Source organism: Apiospora hydei (assembly GCF_038363865.1).
Source record: "Apiospora hydei strain CBS 114990 chromosome Unknown utg000006l_segment0_segment0, whole genome shotgun sequence".
In the NCBI taxonomy this organism is placed as follows: domain Eukaryota; kingdom Fungi; phylum Ascomycota; class Sordariomycetes; order Amphisphaeriales; family Apiosporaceae; genus Apiospora; species Apiospora hydei.
This window is the reverse complement of record NW_027117365.1, coordinates 3,624,764-3,646,386: the sequence shown is the minus strand read 5'-3', so window position 1 is coordinate 3,646,386 and position 21,623 is coordinate 3,624,764. Positions and strand designations below refer to the sequence as shown.

The 21,623-nt window shown below is 53.4% G+C and overlaps 5 protein-coding genes across 5 annotated transcripts; 3 read left to right on the top strand and 2 right to left on the bottom strand.

Annotated features, from left to right (window-relative positions):
• Positions 1 to 294: 294 nt before the first annotated feature.
• PG997_008368 (uncharacterized protein) lies at positions 295 to 1,098 on the top strand (the record flags this gene model as incomplete). Its single annotated transcript, XM_066812683.1, has 1 exon — positions 295 to 1,098. One exon carries the CDS (start codon positions 295 to 297, stop codon positions 1,096 to 1,098), a length of 804 nt encoding a protein of 267 aa, XP_066668025.1.
• Positions 1,099 to 2,248: 1,150 nt separating this feature from the next.
• Positions 2,249 to 2,890, top strand: PG997_008367 (Flavin-binding monooxygenase-like protein; the record flags this gene model as incomplete). Its single annotated transcript, XM_066812682.1, has 1 exon — positions 2,249 to 2,890. One exon carries the CDS (start codon positions 2,249 to 2,251, stop codon positions 2,888 to 2,890), a length of 642 nt encoding a protein of 213 aa, XP_066668024.1.
• An 18-nt stretch (positions 2,891 to 2,908) lies between these two features.
• PG997_008366 (uncharacterized protein) lies at positions 2,909 to 3,481 on the top strand (the record flags this gene model as incomplete). The annotated part of the gene is made up of 2 exons (XM_066812681.1): positions 2,909 to 3,207; positions 3,346 to 3,481. 2 exons carry the CDS (start codon positions 2,909 to 2,911, stop codon positions 3,479 to 3,481), a joined length of 435 nt encoding a protein of 144 aa, XP_066668023.1.
• Positions 3,482 to 3,957: 476 nt separating this feature from the next.
• PG997_008365 (uncharacterized protein) lies at positions 3,958 to 7,203 on the bottom strand (the record flags this gene model as incomplete). The annotated part of the gene is given in 5 exon segments (XM_066812680.1): positions 3,958 to 4,749; positions 4,761 to 4,862; positions 4,922 to 5,856; positions 5,899 to 6,767; positions 6,887 to 7,203. 5 exon segments carry the CDS (start codon positions 7,201 to 7,203, stop codon positions 3,958 to 3,960), a joined length of 3,015 nt encoding a protein of 1,004 aa, XP_066668022.1.
• Positions 7,204 to 10,666: 3,463 nt separating this feature from the next.
• Positions 10,667 to 12,632, bottom strand: PG997_008364 (uncharacterized protein; the record flags this gene model as incomplete). The annotated part of the gene is made up of 6 exons (XM_066812679.1): positions 10,667 to 11,303; positions 11,354 to 11,872; positions 11,929 to 11,968; positions 12,022 to 12,080; positions 12,131 to 12,443; positions 12,521 to 12,632. 6 exons carry the CDS (start codon positions 12,630 to 12,632, stop codon positions 10,667 to 10,669), a joined length of 1,680 nt encoding a protein of 559 aa, XP_066668021.1.
• Positions 12,633 to 21,623: the final 8,991 nt, after the last annotated feature.

Sequence of the window (21,623 nt, the reverse complement as noted above, 5' to 3'; positions counted from 1 at the left end):
TCCCACTGGTCGAGCAACCTGCATCTGTTGTCAGCAAACCAGCGCCATTCATTATTTTGTTATTTCGCAGCCTGACAACCGCTCTCGTCTCGTCTCGTCTTTGCCCGAGCAGTACGCGCAGCTTTCCCACCATGCCAATGCTGCGCTTACCTGCCTCGAGATTTGTGCTTTCTTGAATTGCGCTCTGTTCAATTATTATTATTGTTATTTTACTAGCGAGCAGACTGTTTTCATGCCATTTCGCCCGCGTCGCTCTCGAAAATCTGCGAATTGAATAATAAGTCTAGAGTCACAATGCCGCCGCCACCGTTAGTCAAGGCTGTTCGCAGTCTCGCGCGCGACCTGGCATTCCACCTACCGACCGAGTCGCCATTTCACCCCGAGACACAACAATACCAACAACAGCAGTCGCCCGCCACGCCCACACGCACATTGAACTTTGCACCAAGGGTGACGAGACTGTTCCCGCGACTCGCGACCGGCGTCTCGACCGTGCCCCAGGGCTACGGCAACTCGCCCTCCGGGCCCCAGCCGGGCGTCGTCGTGGGCATCGTGCTGGGCTCCATCGCCGGGTTTTTACTTGTCCTCTGGCTCGTCTACACGTGCGTCAACCTGGGCAACAGCCGCAACACCAACGTCATCGTCGAGGCGGAGGGATCCATGGTGTCGGGCTCCGTCGTGACGCGCGAGACCCGAAAACACCGGCGCAGCCGGCACCACGAGTCGCGCTCGCGGTCTGTCGGGCCCGAAAGGCGGCGCGAGACGGTCGAGATCCGCGAGTCGCGCGTTGTGCCGGAGGAGCGCATCGTCGTCGAGGAGGCGCGTCGGAGCCGGGCTGGGCCGCCGCCGCCGCGCATGCCTGCGCCGGGTCCGGCTCGGCGTCCGCCTTCGCCCATGAGCGACGAGGACGACGAGGTCGTGGTGATTGAGGAGAACACGCCGCCGAGGAGGCGCGAGAGCAGGCGCCACCGGAGGAGGAGCAGCGAGCGGCGCAGCAGCGGGTACAGGGACGTCGACCCGTACCGCTACGCGGGCGGCGATGAGCCGATGCGGAGTATGAGTCGCCGCCGTAGTGACTCGCGCCGACGATATGATTAGAGAGAAACGATGTGTCACGTGTATGTGATTATGTTGTAATGAAAGCAGCTAGCGGACACCAGGCCTTTGGGGAGCACGCACGATGTATGATTTTCCGAGACACAAGAGGAGTTCACTGGGGAGAGGGCAGTTCTTTTCGACATGTTCTCTAGTGAGGACTTGACCTGCTTTGACGGTATACGTCTCTGTCTGTGTACACAGGCCAGGACAGGCAGTAGTGATTCTGGGATCAGTCATCCGGACTTTATGGAAAAATTGTACATAAGTAGATAATTCGTATACGGAACTATGCTAAAGTCATGTATCAGGCAACCGTATTCTGACTTTACTCTGCTGCTACCCTAGGTTGACCTATGATGGCCAGGGGTAGCAGCAATTTCATAACCAGCCGGGCCTCCGGGTTTCCAACGACCTTGAACCCAGAACTTTCGGTCGAAGAAGGGCATACACAGCCCAGAGATGGCATGCTCGTAATCGCCAAAAGGAGCCAACCTTAATTGCGGGTTGTGGTTGAGGGTGAGTAACTGGATGCTTTCGGCGCAGGTGGGATTCTAGGCTCTGTCCTTAGTTTTCACATGTTGAAAATTTCGACTTCCCTCGTACTGAGAACGAGGTGGACATGCCTCGGACACGTCATATCTCGATCCCAGCTATCGCTTTCCAATCCTCAAGGCTGCGACAACTGGGTTCAGGTTCAGCATAACAGACGCAGAACAGGATTGAGCTTTGAGTGGTGAAAGCGCAAACACAATTGGGCCCGAAGGAACCGAGCTGCATCCTCTTATTGTTCTATTCGAGGAGCTGGAGGTGTCGCAACTTAACCTACAAGCGCCCCATTGCAATCGCAAACCCGCCAGGCACGGCCCCCATCCACGCGACTTCCCTGCAAGTGATGGAAGAAAGCGCTAACGTTTGGCGACATGACATCATCTTACAGGGGGAGGTGCCTGCCGAGGCCTTCTGAACTTACCTTAGATATGATGGATGACCACCACCTAAAGTACGGGCACCCTGGTTTCAGCAGCCAGCTAGAAATACAACAAATCTTCTCTTCTCGCATTGGACACTACACAACACACCCTACAATACAATCTCAACCTGGATCTCGATCTCAACCGCAATCCAACCACCTGTCTCCATACTACTCCCAATGGACCACCCCGTTCGCGAGATCGACGGCATCGTCACCACGCTCTGCCAGGGCAGTGCTGACGACCAGAAGGCCATCTTGGACGATTATTTCACTCCAGATGCCTACTTCATTCATCCTTTGTGCAGAGTGCCCTCCTTCTCAGGCATAGACCTGCCCTTCCTTGGCCGAATCGATTCTCGCACCTTCCTGAACTATATTTACCAGTGGTATCGCATTCTCAGCCCCAAAATCGAGATCCATGTCGACTCCAAGGTACTCGATCAGCAGCACAACCTGCTGTATCTTACCATGCGCCAGGTCTTCACGCTCTGGTTCGTCCCCTTCAGCCTATGGCAATCTCACGTCAAGCTCGTCACCGTCCTCGAGCTGGCGCACCTTGTCATCGATGAGGACGGCCGACCGGCAAATCACAATACTGTCGTACCTCCTGGCGACAAGACTGCGCGGTTCCGCTACTTCATCAAGGGCCAGGAAGACCACTACCAGGCGAATGAATGGCTCAAGTTCATTGCCCCCTGGGGCGGCTCTCTCATCTGGGTCACGGGGCAGCTCATATCGACCCTCGTGTGTGCCTTGTGTGTCATGATATTCTGGCCACTGACGTACCTGGAGCCGCATGGTTTGAAGTCGAAAATCTAGAGGTTTCTCGTTGTCACCATGTTCCGGATCCTCACAGCTGGCTCCCTCTCAGTCATCGGTATCATTCTGCGAGGATGGAAGAAGGCGTATAACGCAACGCAGCACCATTTGGACCTGGACTTGGATTATGACGACGATTGCGACGGACAACCTGCAGATGATTTCAAGCTACACCTCTTCATAAATGGGTTGCCTGCCCCATCTATGGACGAAGTTGTCCCTCGAGCCGTGGAGGCTGGCGGCAACACTGATCGTTTTCAAATCAGTGGCAGGAGCTATACCAGCCACGAAACGCAAACTCTAACTTGTCATCATTGGTAAGGCATGCATGCGGCTTTGGTGACAAACCCTATGGGTACACCAAAGGCTACGCTCGTCGATGGTGACGCCGAATGCTATCTGGATGACACATTATCCGACGAACGCTCTCTCCAGACTAATCCGCGTAAGGATAGGGGTGTTGCGGACTGTGGCCCCATTGGCTCGGGAACTTGGCCCTACGAGCCTGTGGCTATGATGATTTTTGAGAATGAAGATGGCGAAGTAGTCGCTCCCGAAATAGTCGATGGGTTAAACGATGGGATGAAGTGAGGTAATGTTGAGCAAGCTCATTTATACTTCAGTGGTAATCTATATAGATGTGCATTGATTTCGAGGAGTCCGAGACGGTGGGCAAGCGGTATATGTTTTAACCAAAGAATACACAGGGTGGCCCAGAGTTGTAGACAACCAGCCCCCAAGTAGGCTCTGGAGGGACGTCTTAATTGTACCATTAATGAACCGCGGCAGAAAATCGAGAAAGCTAAATAACTATCATAGGGTATTATTTTTGCAGAATACATGACAGTTCCATCATTCGATTGATATCCCAAGAGAGAAAGAAAAACTACAAGCCAAATCCAGCCCGACCCAATCCCATCCGAGGCAATGATGACCCAGACATCCGTCGGTTTTTGAAATGATTATATCCCATATCCCCCTTTCCGTGCCTCCATTCAAGGCGCCGAAGACCCCTTGAGTACAACACCTAACACGACAGGATCCCCAACATCTTTCGTTCACCTCCGTCATCCGCCCCCGCCACCTCCAGTCTGGCCGCCGAAGAAGAAGCCGTCAAAGAGGTCGACTTGCTGCCCGTCGCTGAAATCATGATGCATGCCCTCCCAGCCCAGGCCGAACCCGAGGTCCATCTGCTCGCCGCTCATGTCGCCCTCGAAGCCTCCGCCGCCGGGTCCTCCCATGTTGGTCAGGCCCTGCAGGAAATCCATGCCCTGGAGGTCGGCGTAGTTGAGCTGCTGCCCGCCGGGCGTGAAAGCCGAGGATGCCGGCGACGTCGTGTTGTTCAAGATATTGGCCATGCTGTTGCCCGGGGCCGAGACGGGCGTGGCGAGGCTAGCCACAGAGACGGGGGACTGCACCTGCTGACCCGACGGGGATGGCAAGAGAACGGGGTCGATGGCCGAATTATCTAGACCGGTGCTCGTGTCGGGGCTTGCGCTGGTGCTCAGGTTCGTCGTTGGCATGCCGCGCATCATTGAGAAGCTGTCCGGGTCCGGCTTGATACCTGGCATCGAAAGACTGAACTGCTGGCTCGGCTGCATGGGGCGCAATTGGTTGGAGAAATTGTTCATGGCAAACCCATCGGTTGACGGAGTTGAGGTCATGTCAAATTGGGACTGGGGTGTCGGCCGGACACTAGCCTGTTCCATCGATGCCCGGTATTGCTGTTGCTTCTGGCGGTTCGCAGTTGCGTCACGAGCCGAGATGTAATCTCGGTCAAGGCTCCCCTTGGAGCTGTGCTTGGACCGATTGACAATCTGTCCGAAGCCACCTTTGGAGGAGGCCATCTTGATGGTGGCCTTGGACGTACGATCGAATGCATCCCGACACGCCTCCGCTGGGGGCATTTCTCGATGAGATCAGAGAATACTGACGTGGCTGCAAGGATCGTGAAGTCGACCTCGTCATTGCTCTATTGGATGTCATTAGCCAGATTCCAGAAGGAAGAAAGAACAGTGGTCAGCAACTTACCAACCGACTTCGTACTATGCGTGAATGCCAGATGGCATAAAGATACGAGATGCCCGCCATGAACAGATGATGCGTTGCTAAGTAGGTATAGTTGACAAGACCCATGACATGTAGCTGCCGGTATAGACGAATGATCTTTTGTCCAGCTTCCGCAACTTTGAGGTAGACTCTCTCTACGTCTTCCCCTTGCTCCGCCGGATAGATCGAGGGGCTGTCCATCTCCCTCGAAGTGTTATATTCGCCCTCAAACATAGCAGGGACGCTAAGACTTTGTCTATACAGCATAATTATGGCCTGCCAGTAGTTGAGGTCCAAGAACTCGGTGGAGAAGGCCACACCTGAGTCTTCCCTTTTGGGGGAACTGTTTTTCCATTCCAATAGACGTCTGTCGATATCTCTTCTCCAAGACCGGAACGAGTCAAATTTGTCTAGGAATGGAGAAGGCAGGTGCGTGTGCATGTACTGGTTGGTCCTGTTCTGGCCCGTTTTCCTCGCAATGAGGGCTTGCTGGTACTGAAGGACTTGGAGGATTTCCGACTGCAGCAGGCGAAGACGGAAGTAGTGGTAGGCAACAATCTTGTAGGAGCTTTCGGTCCCAGATGGTGGATTGAGACCTGAAAGCGTTATATACTTGTCGTCTAGGAGCGAGGGGAATTCAGTGGTGACGACTTGGTCCGAAACCCCAAACGGCCGGCCGACGCAAGCGCTGACGAGTCTGTCGAAGGAGTATGTGCACCACCAGAGCCTTCTTCGCATATCTCGCACATACTCGCGCCTTCCCTTCTCTTTCCAGTGCGCCTCGCGTGGATTTTCGGCACCTGGAGGTGGACCGGAGTTACCGTTGGGCAGACCGACCTCCACATCTTTGCCATCTTCATAATGAAGTCCGAGATCGACGGCCAGGCGGACGGCTACGCCGACGATATACCTACGAGCTTGTTAGCGACGATCCACAACATGGCTCCCATTCAACGTACCATAGGCCAGGGGGACTGGGCGAAGCAAGGCAAAATTGGCAAGCAACAGCACGGCTTGTAGCTCTTCCAGCCCGCCCCCACTATTGCTTAGACATGCCTCCAGGTGAACGATAGCACTGGCATGGTACTCTTCAGGCTGGGCTTGTCTGGACCCCTTTGTTTCCCCATCGCCATCTGCAGGTTTGGAGGGCTGCCCATCCATGATAATACCGCCACCAATAGCGAAAACCATGTTTAGGATGTACAGCTCCCTTGGACCCCTAATTCTGCCTTCACTGGCGTAGGCTAGTTCGAACATTTCCATAAAGTTGACACGATGCAGCACCGGTATCTGGGGGTTGGCATGTTCAAAGTACAAGTTCACCAATTTCAGGGCCAGTTCCTTGTTAGGGAACTCGGCCTGGCTGATCGTGGGCTTGGTATGCAAACCAAAGAAGGAGTCTCGCATTGAAGTGCCCGATGCAACAGTCCCATTGCCAGCTATCGGTTTATACGGACGAACACCCCCGGTCTTGTCGGAACTCGAGCGTTGGTCGCCCACAGAAGATTGGACTGCGGCAAACACCACCCGCGCAAACGAGACGCCATTGGCAGACCCGAGCTGCCTCTTGGAAGGCACGGTACCACGGTTTGGGTTATGGTTCTGCCTGCTATTTTCATTCGCATTGCCATCTTGGCGTAGTGGCGCGCGGCGGTCTGATGAGTCGTGCGGGCCGGATTGGTTACCATCGGTCGGGGAGACACCAGCGCCACCATCCACTCCTGTCCTAGAGCAGTGATCGAGGTCCTCCGAGGGCGGAAATTGAATGCTGTTGGTGCGTAGCAGCGCCTCTAATTGTTCGACGCGCGTTTCGAGATAGAAGACATAGCTAGAATTACGTCAGCGGACTGCCCACCGCGCGCAACTCATCCCAGAATTTGCGCTTTTTTATCTCCCTCTTCTTTTTTATCGCAGAGAAGGGGTAAGAGAGTAGAGCCATTGACTAACCTCCGAGGAATCTCCCGCTTCGTTATAGGGTCATAGCCCACACAGGGCACTCGAGCTTTCTCGCAGCTGGCACAGCTCGGAAGCATCTGGTCGCAGCGGTTCTTGCGCAGGCGGCAGCGGTTGCAGGCGCTAACATTGCGGAAATTGCTGCTCTGCCCAATCTTCACTCCGGTCGCAGCATCGGTTGGCGATTGATCTGTGGCAGGCGATGTCGGAACGGCAGGCGCGGCGGGATTCGGTGAGTCTCTTTCGGGCGAAGACCGCCGGGGCCGTTTGGACGGATGGTCGTCCGGCGTGGGCGGTGAGTGCGTCGACATTTGGAAAATCGCAGCTCGGCTGACTTGGCTAGCACGCGCGCACAAGACAAGACAATGCAAGCTGCCCACTGACGCAGAATCGAGCTCGAACTCTGGCACGTTAGCTGGCGCAAGAGACGACAAAGTTGCTGCAACTCTTGTCGACTGGCTAATCCCAAGTTTGGCAGTGCCTAACCCCCCATTTCCATCGGATCGCGGTTTATTGGCTTCGGGGGACCCGAGGATTCGTATGAGCCTTGGAGGCCGCTATAGTGCGGGGAACGAGAAGCTCTTGCGAAACGAGAGAGGGAGAGAGAAAGAGCTTATTCCGAACCGCCAGGCTAGGATTCGCAGCGACAAAGCTACCTAGCAGTAGTGTCTAGTCGCGACTTTGGAAATGTCGGTAAGTGAGGTGCCCTTGGTAGGTATTGTCCGATAGATGACGGTTGGTTGGTCGCAAAGTAAGAAGAATTGACGGATAAGCTAGGCAAGGTGAAGGAGGATGGGGAAGTGTAGGCTTGATTACGTATATGGGTGATGACATATATCTATAGATGTGCTTATATATCAATTGAACTGAAGATGCCCCATGTGACCGCTATTGAGGTATTTATTTAGCAAGAGGAGGTCAATTGTCGCGTCAAGTTACGTAAAGTCGGTAACATAGCAAGTAGCAGGAGTTGAGCTTGAGCTTGGTTTGGTAGTTGATGGATTGATTGATTGCTTGGTACGAGCGAGAGCTTCGAGATAACACACTGGGGGACTTCAGGATAAGCAAACCTTTGGGTAGCTACAAGGGTCAGATTGACGAGTCCCGGTTTCTGCTCTTCTGCCTTCCTTGACTAAGTAAGTACTTACCTAACTTACTTGGGAATACATAAGTCATGCCAATCAATGTTAGTATGTGATGTAGCAGGCTAGGGGGCGCAACATCACGAATGCATTTGAGCAATTGGCTTTTTGTTCTGTTTTTCCCCTTCTCTTCCTCTTGCTCCCAGCTGACGAGGATTTCTGACGAGGGTGGAGGGGTCCTTGGGGCTAGCAATTGATAAGGATAGCAGGATGGTTGGCGGATGGGCCAAATAGATATAAAAAAAACCGCTGCGAATCAGCGGTCCCATTGTCGAGGGATGATCTACATCCTTTGGTGCCCCATGTGCCTCTCTCCACAGTTCGCTCCGCTCTGCCCGAACTTCTTAGGTTAGAGGGTTGGAGGGTTGGGAACGTGGTACCCCCACACTTTGACACCACCCACTCTGCCCCCCGAGCTACTGCCCCCGAGATCCCCAAATGCCAACCTGCCAAACGCTTGACAAATGCCCAATGCCGGGATAAATGCTGCTGGGCTGGGGGTTACGAGGGTGGATGTGATCGGTCGGGGGAGGGGAAGAGGGGGTCCACCGTCCACCGTCCCCCGTCCGTCCACCTGCATCTTCTGCATACATACCTCGCTTCCGTCGTCTCCCAGTGACGACAACATGGCAGTTGGTGACGGTGACTGTGCTGGGTCGGATGGGACCCCGGCCGGGCGGCTGTGTGACTGGACTTCTTGCAAGGGCCTAGTGGCATAGGAGATACACGATCATAGTCCAAAAAGAAGAATAAAATACCGCCAGTGCATAGGTGCAGCTGTCGAGACCCGTTTTCTTCTTGCCAAGGAGCTCTCCCCAGAGCATGCCTGCCCACCACCGCACCGCACGTAGCACAAGTTACATACTAGACGAACATCAAGGCGCGCCCGTTTTGACAGGCCTGCCCGAACAGGAAGAGCCTAGCCTATCACAGCTCGAGGAGCCCGACTTGAGCACGCCCGACTGATGACGCAAAGAACTTATAGCCATCGGGCAGGCAGTTCGGAGCTGAGCCCCTATTGTCCAATCCCCTCGAGATCACATGTCCATGTTGCTTTCTTTTCTGCCCTCGCATGCATATGTATACACCCCCGTTCTGAATGGATAATGTCACGTACACACGCACACACACACATATATATATAACTATACACATATATATGTGCATACTTAGGTAATGGTTTTACGTGTCAAGAATAAGCCAAGCAACAATAAAGAAAAACCAACGTCGGGTGTCGGGCACGCTAGCACTTGCAAAAAGAACCGCACACCGGCGACATCTCCTCTCGGTCAGTCATGTACCCAACAGCTGTCTCCCACCCCCTTTACCGCCCTTTGGTGCCGTGGCCTGGCCTGGATGGGGTAGAAAGCAAGCACTCGCTTATTGAGACACAGCACTCGGACGATTGGCCGCATATGATGGGCAGACCTGCAGGGGGAGGATCCAACTCCCAGACATATAACGAGGAAGAAAAGAAATCATTCCACAACGGCCAAGTGTCTCATACTGCTTCAAAGTCTGAAGGGTGGGGGCGCGGTGAGTGAGGACGACCGATGCCGTCAAGGTCCATCACCACGCAACTTTGCTGTTAGCACCAGATGCAACGCACATTGAGTTTGCATTAGGCTGGGCATCTGCCAGACATGTACGAGGGATCCAAACAACAGATCAGTTAGTGCTTCAGATTGGGAGATTGGGTTAGATAGACCGGACTACCTGCCGTCCTTCGAGCCGGCAGAAACACGCCACTCCATCACGATGGTCCAAAGCATGGTGCATTCCGTATGGCGATGATCAAAAGAAGTTGCTTCTCTCTCATTTCCGCTGTCTCTGAGTGTGCACCTAATGCAGCCGAATAGGCGGCCGGACTCCATACCCATCTATGCAATATGAGATACAAATGACCAAATCAAACTGTAGGTTGGTATCTCTGTAAACTAATCCTGGCTCGGGAAAAAACATGAAGCCCCTGATCCCTCGTCTGGCCAACAAAAAAAAGCAAACCCAAAGGAAAAACCAAACTGAAACCAAAATGCGCGCCCGCACACAAAAACAAGACCCAGTGGTATATCCCATCGACGAAGTCAAACACGAAACGAGAGTTGCCTCTCTTGCCCAACAGAATGATGCCGGGTTGCTTGAGCCCGACACCTTCGTATGGCAATGTCTTTCTTTTCCTCCCAAAACAACCAGAAAATTGATCAAAGCTAACGCCTCTCGAGGTCATCTCGAGCCTATGCATTGTCCCATTCGTGCATGTCGCCAAGTTGCATGCTGTCAAGAAAAGCAGTGCTTAAAGCAAAACACCCCAGATTCCATATCCCTGATTTCCGTATGCCGTACCGTATCCCTTTGCCTCCCGAGGCCCTGTTCCTTCTATAACCGTGTTGTTGTTGTTGCTGTTTCGCCCTGTTCCTCCCCGAGGTTTCCTCATGCTGTGCTAACTCAAAATGACCGGTTGGCCATAAAAAAACATTTTGTGAATAGGGTCGTAATTCGTGAGTCGACAAGAAATCCATAGCTTCTCTATACTCTGTTGGCAAGAGATATCTTTTCAGTCGTAAAAGTATGTCGCTGCGGGGTGTGCTCAATGAACTCGTGGCCACCGAGCGTGCTCTTAGTAGAGAGCTGCTTATTCCGCGGAAGTCGCGGCTTCGAGGTCGCCCTGGGCTTTCTCGTCGTACGTCTTCTGTGTGGGGATGCGGAGAGCAAGGAATGCTCCAGCAATAGTAACAAGGGCACTGAACCACCAGGCAAGGCCAGAGTAGCCCGTGTCGAGCCCGAAAGCGTAAAGCATACCCGAAACGGCCGGGGCAAGGGCCCGGCACAAACTCGCCGTTGACGCAGCAACGCCATTGATGGTACCGAGAGCTCTCTGGCTGGGTGCAGCATCGGCAGTGAGCATGGCATTGCTGGGGTAGGCGAGACTCGAGAATGTCGACTTCCACACAATGATGAAGCAAATGCCGATCATACGTAGGTTATCGGGTAACAACACAAGGTATGGTGTCACCAGGTAGAGCGCGAAGTAGGCCACAGCCACAAGTTGGAATACGCGGAGGTGGCCCAGGCGTCCAATGGCGAAAGGGACGAGGAAGGCGTTGATCAACATCGAGTAAATGCCTTGGCCACTCATCAGAACGCCGGTTTCCGCCGTGCTGAATCCGAAACCGCCCACGAACTTGAAGGGCAAGACCATCGGCTTGGGAGGGTTCGGTGCTTCGGTGGCGAGAAAAGTTGGCAACAGGGAATCGAAGGTCATCGTGTGGCTGGTGAACTGTTAGCAGGAGAACTCCTTGGCACAAATGTGTAGACCTACAATGCAAGAATGCCGAAAGCAGCAACATTGAGCAAAACAGGGCGTGTGAATTTCTTCGAGTTTGTTGCATTTGTCGCGGACATCTCATCGAGGTTGAGTGTCTCTGGTTGCTCAACAACGGGCCGGACAGTGTTGATGCGCGGTGAGTTCGCTGGCGAGTTCTCGGTAGTTCGGTATCCTGGCAGTTGCTCTTCGGGGGCCAAGAGGGGCTGGTATTCAGAATCTGACGAGAACTTCGAGTCTCGTTCGGTGCCAGTCCTCCACGACCAGACCCCTGAGGCCTTGGCGATGAGCCAGTTGCCAAGTTCTACTCCGCGATCCTGCTGTCGTTTCTTTTCGTAGTGAGTCTCCTCAAGAAAAAGAAATCCAGTGATAACCCCGACCAACACAACGAAGGCGCTGAACAGGTTGGGAAGCAGGTACGGGTAAGCGTCCCAGATCGAGCCTTTGGCGAACAGGTTAGGGTAGGTTTCGCAAGGCTTCGCGAGAGCTCCACCGATCATAGGACCGATAATGGATCTTTAGAAAACAGTTAGCGAAATATACATGTACGCATCAAGGTGTATAAGACTAACCCAATGCACCAGACAATGGGCATCATCGTGAAGGCACGCGCTATTGGACATCGTTAGTCACTTGAAATCGAACTTCAGTTGGAGAGAACTCACGTCGATGCTCCTTGGCGGTCACCAGTTCAGTCACGGTAGACTGGAGAACTCCCATGTTGCTATATCATGTTAGCATAGCCATCCTCGAGATTGGAACGAGTGCTTGCACTGACCCATTGAGCAAGCCTCAATGGCACGCGCCGCAAGCGCCACCCAGAGATTCTGCGCAAATCCAAAGATCAAGACGCTCAGCGCGGTACCAATGAGGCCAGTCAGCAAGACAGGTTTGCGGCCGACTCTGTCACTCAGGCGACCCCAGAGAAAGCCCGTAGAGAACTCGGCAAAGGTGAATGCAGATGTCACCAAGCCGGCGTAAAACGAGATTTTGTTGTGGTCTTCTGTGATGTGGAAGTCCTTGACCATGTAGTAAACGTAGGGGAAAATTCCCATAAATGCGATGGGCTCGCAAATGCGGCAGATGGCTAGCGAACGATTAGTTTTGAGCTTGTTAAGGACATCCACATGGACGTGAGAGGTCTGGCTGGACCGCTCAACATACCTAACACAAGCATCTGTCTCCTCGGGAAAGGCGGCGCCAGAGTCTCTACTGGAAGAAGGGACCCTTTCGATAGACGGGGGTTCTCAGAACCCCGGGTTTGAGGTGTAGTCATGATGGCGGTGATGGTTGGCTTTTGACTTGTCTGCGGACAGGAAATGTGGTGCAAGCTGATGAAATGCAACGGCTTGATGGGCCACTCAAGGGTTTTCTAGGCCAGAGGCCTTGAGCTGTACGCGGGACGGTTGGTGTAGCTGTTCCACGAGTCTTCTGGGCTGTAGTGGTTGGGCCGAGATATCATTGAAGTCCAGCAAGGGTGGCCGGCGTGGTGGCTGCTTGCAAGTAAGGAACGGGTGAGTGATGATGGCCTTGCAAGTACGGATGACTGTGAAGGTGCAAGGCGGCAACTAGGTGGTTATACCGGAATCTGGTAAAGATGGAAGGAAAGGGTTGACGGCCAACAGACTACGACGGATCGAGAAAGATGGGATAATGTGTATAAGTAGTCAAGGCCAGTCGTGGGGAGTGGAGTCCGTAGGGCAGAGCTACATGTCAGTCAAACAAGGAGCGTGAGGTACCATGCGGATAATAAATTGGTTTTCCTGTAAGATTGAACCGGCGGTGACAGGATCCAGAAAAGCAAGCGAATGTGAGACTTGAATAGACGATCCTCCCCCAGGTACAAGGTGCCCAGGAGCCCCCGGTGAGTGAGGCGATAGTGTCCAGAGTGGCATGGGAGCCTCTGGAACTGGTTCCGTACCACTGGTTTCGCTGTGGAGCCCATGGCTCGTTTGCATGTATTACTTGTGGACAGCGAGGGTACAAGTATTATGGATGGGTGTATGCCGGTACTAGCACGAGCTGACGTAGGAGTCATCTTCTCCTAACAAGCCATGCTGGGATCCGGCTATAAAATGAGAATCCCCGGTCAAGAATGACAGGGCGGCCGGTGGAAACATCGTCTTAACCACATGGATTGGATAAGTGGGTTGGACCTCACGACGTTGAGGGTGATCCCTGTAGACCGTGGCCGATGGGCTCCCACTTGCTTTTGACCAGGGGTTGGCTCACTGCCAGCACCGGGGTGAAGAAAAAAAAAGTATGCGCCAAACCTCGGACGATTACAAAGATGGAGACACAAATTAAGAGTTCCCCCTAACCTAGAGGCTAAAAAAGTAAGGAAGAAAAAGAATTGTTCCGCGCTTGCCCCAATGGGGCAGCACCCCTTCCATGCAACTGGACTTGGTAATCACATCGAGGAGGAGGAACATCTCATTGGGCAGCCCAGCCAGTCACATCCCGGCACATCCAATGCGTCCACGGTGGATCACCATACCGGGTGGAGGATCTGAGAGCGGACTGCAGCGACTCTGTCTGTCCTGTCCTGTCCTGTTCTGTCCTGTCCTGTCCCCGAAGTCCAGGCGGTGAGGGAAGTTGATAACAAGTATGCTGCTGGGCTGGGCTTGAATGCAGTCATCCTCACGGGACCACGCCGTATGTCGTGGCAGCTTATCTGTCGGGAGGCTGGCCTGTATGTATGGATGCATGTATGTAGAGCAGATCAGAGCGCTTCGGATCAGTGACCGACGGAGGCGCGCCTGGCCTGCACGTGCTGCTGCAGCGGCAGGCTGTGCGAGGCCGGGAAGGGGGAGCGAGATGCCTCAATTCGCATGTTACGCCCGACTTATAGTTTTCCGTACGTCGCTGGCAGTTTTTGTTGTCTGTGGAAGGGACTCGGCACCAGTCCCCAAGGATGATTGACGTAGCAGGCAGGCTGTGGGCTGCCGTACCAGCCGAGAAGTGGCCCGCAGAAGTTTTGGAGGAATCAACAGGTATACGATGTGTGTGCATGGAAAGTAAGGTGGGATTTTCTTTTCGATACCTGACGGGACCTCGAAATCTCTGGTACTGGTACCAAAAGCCGATGACGATCTGCTGTTGGCTCAAAAAGTTAACTGGACCAGTTCTGATGTGAGCTGGCAGCTACCGACCGACCGACCGCCTGCCTGCGCGCTCCAGTACTTCTCCTTCTAGCGTCGCTTCGGGACTTTGGAGCCCTTGGAGCCCTTGGAGCCCTTGGAGCCTTGGAGCCCTTCTTGGAGCCCTTCCACTTCCACTTGGGGGCCTTGGCTGCTTGGGGCCTTTTTGGGGCCTTTTTGGGGCCTTTTTGGGGCCTTTTGGGGCCTTCGGGGCTCCAGTCCCTGAGTGGCGCAGCTGCCAACAGAGTCTGACGCATCGAATGGGAATATCTGGGTTGGCCAACGAGCACGAGCAGCAGGCATGCTATGGAATCCAAGCTCTCCGATTCGGTGCTCGGATTGGTGTTTGAAGTATCATGTCGCACAAGATTTCCATGATGCACCTGGTCTTATCATGGCGGTCTGCCGGCAACAATCTGTCGGGTGGTTTTTGTTTTATTTCTTTCCTCAGTTGAGAGATCATCAACGAACCTTAATTTAGCTCATATAACTTCGGCGTGGAAGAAGGAAAGGAAAAGGAAGAAAAAAAAAGAACAGGGCCCACATCCGCTTCCACCGTTCGGTGATGGTATATGTCAGTAAATTATAGTTGGTTGTATACTTATTTTTTCCTCCCACTACATGCATACACACCTTTTATCATGCCAGCCCGAGTATAGAGTCGATACTCCAGCTACCTGCGCGAGCGAGAAGTACTACTAGTAATTGTCGGGTAGAGAATTCCATCCCACCCTCGGCCATGCCACATTGAGAATTTAGGCTTATACTATGTACTTACCCCAGGCTGCACCACCGCATCCCGCAGGGGTTTTATGTCTCGTCTGATTAGCACTAGGTAGCAAATGACTTTAGGTCGGATATGTGAGGGCAGAGAAACCCGTACCCAGTTGCGACCTCAGCCTCTGCTTTCGGATTGCCCGCCGTGCAGTGCCGGGCAGTCCTGCATTGTTCCTCGTGCGCATCGATGAAAAGCCATTGTACAGCTGAGATGTTACAGAATTCTCAATTGATTGGTTTCGGGCCGAGACAGCGAGGTAACCAAGCAGTATTCTCAGTATTGTACAACCAGGGCATCTAACCGATACTACCATTAATCTCATGGGCCGGAGGGTTTAACGGCGAGTTGCATACATACATGTAGGGCGATCTCCTGCTCGTTACCATGTTTTGTCTCTTCGCGGATTCGCAACGTGTAGGCAGAGGAGTATCGGTGTACCTGATCTACACCGTACATAAATCTTCAGCTCGCTTCCTCACCCTGGCCCGTTAGCTGAACTCGCGTGGCCCTGTTGGGATTGGGAAAAAGCAGGGCTGGTAGCCACGGCGTGCCGGTAAGATTATGTATTGATTCCATCTGCATCGCCTACAGCCGTCCGTCCGTCCGCCTCTGTCGCCGGCGCATGTCCGATTTTGATAGCTGCAATGGCTTGGCTGTCAGATCAGAAGGTGGAAGGGGTCGAGGGGTCAAACAGCCTCGCTCATACTCGATCAGTCAGTAGGTAGATAGCAAGGTTGGTACTATTCATCGCCTGTCCGTTCCCCAAGGGTATCCCGTGGCATCTCAACAGCCCAATCAAGGTTGTTTCCTCCGGGGGTTAGGTCATTCTGGGTACCGTAAATCTACATCTGCTAGTATGGATTCAATGTATCCGAATCCTGGTAACGACCAACCCGCTTCTACGAGGGAGGAGACCGACTACTGCAACTCCCGGCCGTCTTTTGAACCGGGGAAGCAAAAGAAACCAAAAGACGAGTGATCTGGCGGATTCCTCGCTTGATTGTCGGGCGATTTGTGCGCCTCATCAAATTTTCTCATCGGTAAACGAGTTTCAAAACAAATCCTGTAAAGCTTCTTTCCAAAAGGATCTCTCTCTCCCCTCTCTTTCTCCCTCCCTCTCTAGTGCAGCGTAGTAAGGTTGCATGTACAGTAACTGCTACTGTACCGGATGTACTCCCAGACCTCCCAGAGTTAATCAGAGGTTACGGCGGCGAATCAGCAATGGAAGCAAGCCCAGCGCGTTGCATAGAGCCCGGGGAAGCGTCGCAGAAGTGCCGGCAGTGGTCGCCACGTTGCTGCGTGCAGGAGTTATTTTAATACAACGCTATCAGGCGCAGTACATACTCTTAGTAGACAGCCCAGCCCGGCCAGAGCAGTACGTACTGCCACCAAGCCAGCGCCGCCGACAGTGCCTACCTAGGTATTCCCTGCTCATTGTGTGACAGGAACAGCTCAACGGGTCACACCCAAAGCGTCAAGCCACCATCTCTGAATAACTGGGGTTTCGTGTTTGGTGGAGATTTCAGCTTCCATTCTTTCCACAGCTTCCGTACAGCACACACGGACAGCAATGCACACATTGTACGAGCCAGGGCGCCCCGTGCACGGCACGCTTGAGGACACACACTCGTCAAGCGTACTGTACTCCGTACTCCAGGAGGCTTGGAGGCTGGAGTGATTGTGACGAAACACGGCGGGTCAGGAGAAGAGAACTATGATTCAATTTTCAAGGGGCTCGGTAATAGCTCCGTTCTAGAATGATTCTATCAGTGGAGCTAGCGACTGGAGACAGCAAATCTCATTTCCATTTCTTTCTCATGATCCAATGTTCATTTCTGCCAATATCGTATCCATTGGCGTTTGAGGGAAGCTAGGTTCATCCCCGGAAAGCCGGAGCGCCAGGCGCCAGGTGGCAGGTTGTGACAAGCTCGACCTTCAGGGTTTTTTTTTTTTTTTTTTTTTTTTTGCATCATGTAGGTAGAAATATGCTGAGGTTCATCAAGTAGCGACTGACAAATCGGGAGGCGGACTGCCTCAGGTAGAAAGAGAGCAACGTATCTGCGGCATATGTACGTGCCTGTCGATCAATTGCTCGCTATCGTCATACCCACCCAATCTATCTAGGTATGGTTCATGTACGAGTAGAGTGCCGAGCTGGTTGCCAATATCAGATTCTGCTCATGCTGTCATGATCTTCTCGAAAACGATCGCCGGAGCCTGGCTTGGTGCCGACCAACAATCTAAAAGCCCGTTTCAGCACAAGCTGTCTGAGCTTGCTGTGTCTTAGCCGCCCCCTTTTGCGGGCCCCTCCCTCTCCTCGCATTGGTGAGCGATCATCTGACTTGCGAATAAGCCGGGCAAGGGTCGGCTGTTCCTTGCCTGGATCGGGTGCGCACGTTTGGCGACGAGCTGCCGCGGTTTTGGCGACGTATCATCGGCGGCCTTCAGTGCAATGGGAGGAAGCAGGGAAGTAGGGAAGCAGACGAACAGAGAGAAGGCATCATGAGATGGCATTGTGCAGTTGATGGCGTGGAAGAAGGGCATCGGGTGTTAGTCCTCGGGTGTCAGGCGAGCGAGTCTACCCTACGCAAAGGCCGGCACCAATGGCAATCGAGCAAAACGGGCAAATCCACACATGCATGCGTTCATCTGTTCCTCCTCACGCATGCATGTCATGCAGCTTCAAGATGCACACGTTTGCGAGCTATGTATATCGAACCAGCATCCGGGGCAAGGCTCGCTGCCTTCCTGGTCCCTGAACCCTGCTGGCCTGCCAAGATGGTCCATCAATCAACTCCTTGCTGACTGACCGAGAAGAATAAAGTTTGTGTCGAAAGAGAGCCAACAACAAACAGGGTCACCACTGCCAGGCGACACGCGGTAGGTACAGTAGGTACTGTACATGCATACATGCTACGTGCATCTCCGGAACTACCCCGGTTACACATCTGCCCAAGCCGCGCCGAAAACAATCCATCCAGCACATTTCGATAATCGGAAGAAACATCTTCGAATCGGGCAAATCGTAGAGGGCTTGTTTCCTTATGGCTGAGACCGAGTTTTTGGTTCCCACTTGTGCGCGTACTGGATGTACCTACTTCCGCGACAGGCAGGTGCCAGGTGCCAGGTGCTGGGAGGAGGGAGGAGAGGACAGGAAGCGCACCATTCCTGCTGGGTCTGTTTGATTGAGTGGCGCTTAACGTGACGAGAGGACGATGTAAACCAGGGTTGGCTTGTCCAAGAGCAAAGCATCTCATTTTGGCTTGGCTGCCCGACTGACCGACTGGCAGACTGGCCTCCTGACTGGACCCGCGGCTCGCCCGGCGGGTTGCCGTTCTCAGAGACTCTTAGACGCGGCACCGGCAAGCCCGAAGAAACAGAACTACTGTCGAGCTAGGCGGGTACCTGACGCTACGAAGGTGTTCTGGAAAATAAAGGAGAACAATACTCATTGACCAATCACTTTTCACAACCGACTGGTCTTGCTGGTGCGTAGGTTTCGTCTGAAATAGCGTGGCTCCGTTCTGGGAACCCGGCAGCGTCCCGAATGGACGGTTTCAGTCCGCCGTTGGATCTGTCTCTTTTTTTTTCTCCCTTGCTGCTTGCCCTCGCCCTCGTCGCTGCTGCACAGATTAATAAGAAGCTTCTGTTAGCGCGAACAGGCGACGCACAAATAAAAGGAGGGGGGCGGAGTGTGGCTGTCGAGATTTGTGCAACACCGTTTTTTGATTAAAATGTGCAGACTCGCATCCGACCTGGGATCCTAGCTTGTCGCACAAACTCGCTCGGGTCCCTGGAAAGACTTACCCGGCTCCCCGGCGTTGCTCTCACATGCACAGACAGGCCCGCCCCTCTCAACAACTTCCCAAGCCTGCTCTCCCTGCTCAGTAACCCTGCAGCATCGCCATGATGGGCTCCATAAAAAGCTTCCATGCTAGGCTGGGGCCTCCCTTCTCTCGATGTTCGAGCGGATTGCCAGAATGAGACTGGCTCTGGTTGCATGATCCTGTGGTGTGTTCAAGCAAGCACGCGCGCATACCTACACACGCACACATACATACACATACACACAACACACCACCACTTGGCGAGGGTTAAGACACGTTTCCTGTCAAGGCGGTGAGAGCGCGCATACTTGCGAGTGAGGGGGAAAGTGCAACGGTTGGGAAGAAATACATGCCCAACGGTCAACTATTTCGTCATTGTTTTTTTAAGAAAGAAAAAAAAGACCCATGGCCGACGAGGTTTGTCTCGTCGGGACCGCAATTTGATACCTCGGATACTGGCCTTGGGCTTGATGTAGTCCGGCCAGTTTGATATGGTGGTGTGTGGTGGCGGGGTTCTTCTGTAAGGCTGTGCGCTCTCCCAGCACCCGATCGAAAGTTGTCTGTCTGGACGTGCATCCGAGTCGAAGCCTTGCATGCAGTCTCGGAAGATAACCAGGGCGTTCCTGCGATGACGTTGACGTTTCCCTACACGAAAAGGGTCTCGACTTGGGGCCTCATGCAGGTAGGGGGAAAGGGACCAAAAGGAAGCAAAGCTGGGCTCCCGCGACATACGGAAACAAACACACAGAAGCCAGCGGCGGTCAACCTCGTGCCTACTACACTGCCAGCCAATTCCTGTAATCTTGGTTGCCTGACTTTGAGGTTCCGTCAAGGCAACCTCGCCTGGGTTACACGGGTTTCCGCCTGACAGACGCTGGCGCGCGACTGGTGAGACGATCACCGCGCCCACTCTGCAGTCTCATGCCGTCGGGGCATCCTTCAGCGACTTCCTTCCTGTTGCAAGGCGGGTTGCATCCACATTGATCTGAGCAACATCAGGTCACAGTGGTAGGGACGACAGCGTCTGGCATCTATGAGTTGGCATACATACAAGTAGGTACTAGCTAGCATACCCGCTCTACGCAGGCATACTCACCCGAGCCTGTCTGCGCCAATCAAAAGGTTGGACGACCACGATATGGACCACCCCTTTCATGTCGGTGGGATGCTGGTGGAGGTTGAAGATGTGAGTGACTGAGCAATGCAGATTGACCGTCCACCCCCAAATCCAAATTGGAGGTCGGCGACATCGGCACCGTTTGGCACCCTCGTCATGCCTAACAAGCGCGGCTTTCTTTATATTGATGGCTCAGGCGCTTCGCCGTCGTTGATGCCCGACTGTCCAGTCCCGCTCACCGGTGAGCTCAAGTCACCAGTCCAGCAGGTTTTATTTTTGGGTTTGAACGTTTCGTATCCGATAAAACTGTTCATTTTTTTTCATGCAAATGCCTCTGCTCTGAGGGGGCGCTCTCGGATGATATTGGAGGCGTTGTCCCGGCTGAAAGCGGCCGAATGATATTTCTTGGCCGTGCTTGCTGAAGGCTGAGGATGCCCTGACATGTCACAAAAGCGCCTTCGAGAAACGCCAACAAACTTTCCATCGTTGGTGCAATTGATGATGGCATCCAACCATCAACACAATCCCCGGCCAGCATATGATCTGTCAGTATGTATGGCGTGGCTGTCAAGTTCACCACCACCTTCGGATGTGAGGCTTCCAAACAGCGCGCAGCTACGGGTGAAGCCCGACACGGCGTGATATTGGACAGTTGATTGATACTTATGATTGACATGCGTTTAATACAGCCTGATGGCCTGTGCCAACTGATAATCTATTCCGAAGTAGTTTGGACATATGCACGTAGGCGTTACTGGGATACCCGGGTGTAAGATGACACTGCAGCGGCGTTAGTTGCCTACATCAAGTACCTACTTACATACCTACTTCTTAAGTTATCATGGGCTTGCTGCCAATCCAACATGCGTGCCAATCTGGGTCTAGCCCAAGCCAGTTTCGCGGGTTTGGGGCCAGAGAGGTTGCATACCCATGTAGTCGGCGAACGTGTTTGTAGGGTATATTAGCGGTCGAGTAAGGGCAGCGAACCAGAAAACACGTAAGATTTGCATGATACCTTCTTCACCGGTCATGCTGGTGGTGTGCTGGGTTAGCAGACGAGCGCAAACCCAGCAGAGACAGGTCTATAATTACCACCAGTCCACACCCACGCTCGCACCGCCATATCCCCGGACCACGGAAGGGACGTTTCGGGCCGTCACTTCCTTGACCACATCTCCATGCCACCACATCGAGCATTAGCATTGCATTATCCTACCTACCTGACCTACCTTAAGTACTTACATTAGTTAAGTACTTAATGTATGTACATTGATATGTGCTTTACTTGCACAGGTATATCTTGATGTGACCGATTGGGACCGGGCCTGACATGTCACAAATAGACCCTACAAGCATGGCACATTTCCTAAATTGGCCTCGACGCTCAATATCTCCCTGACGCCGA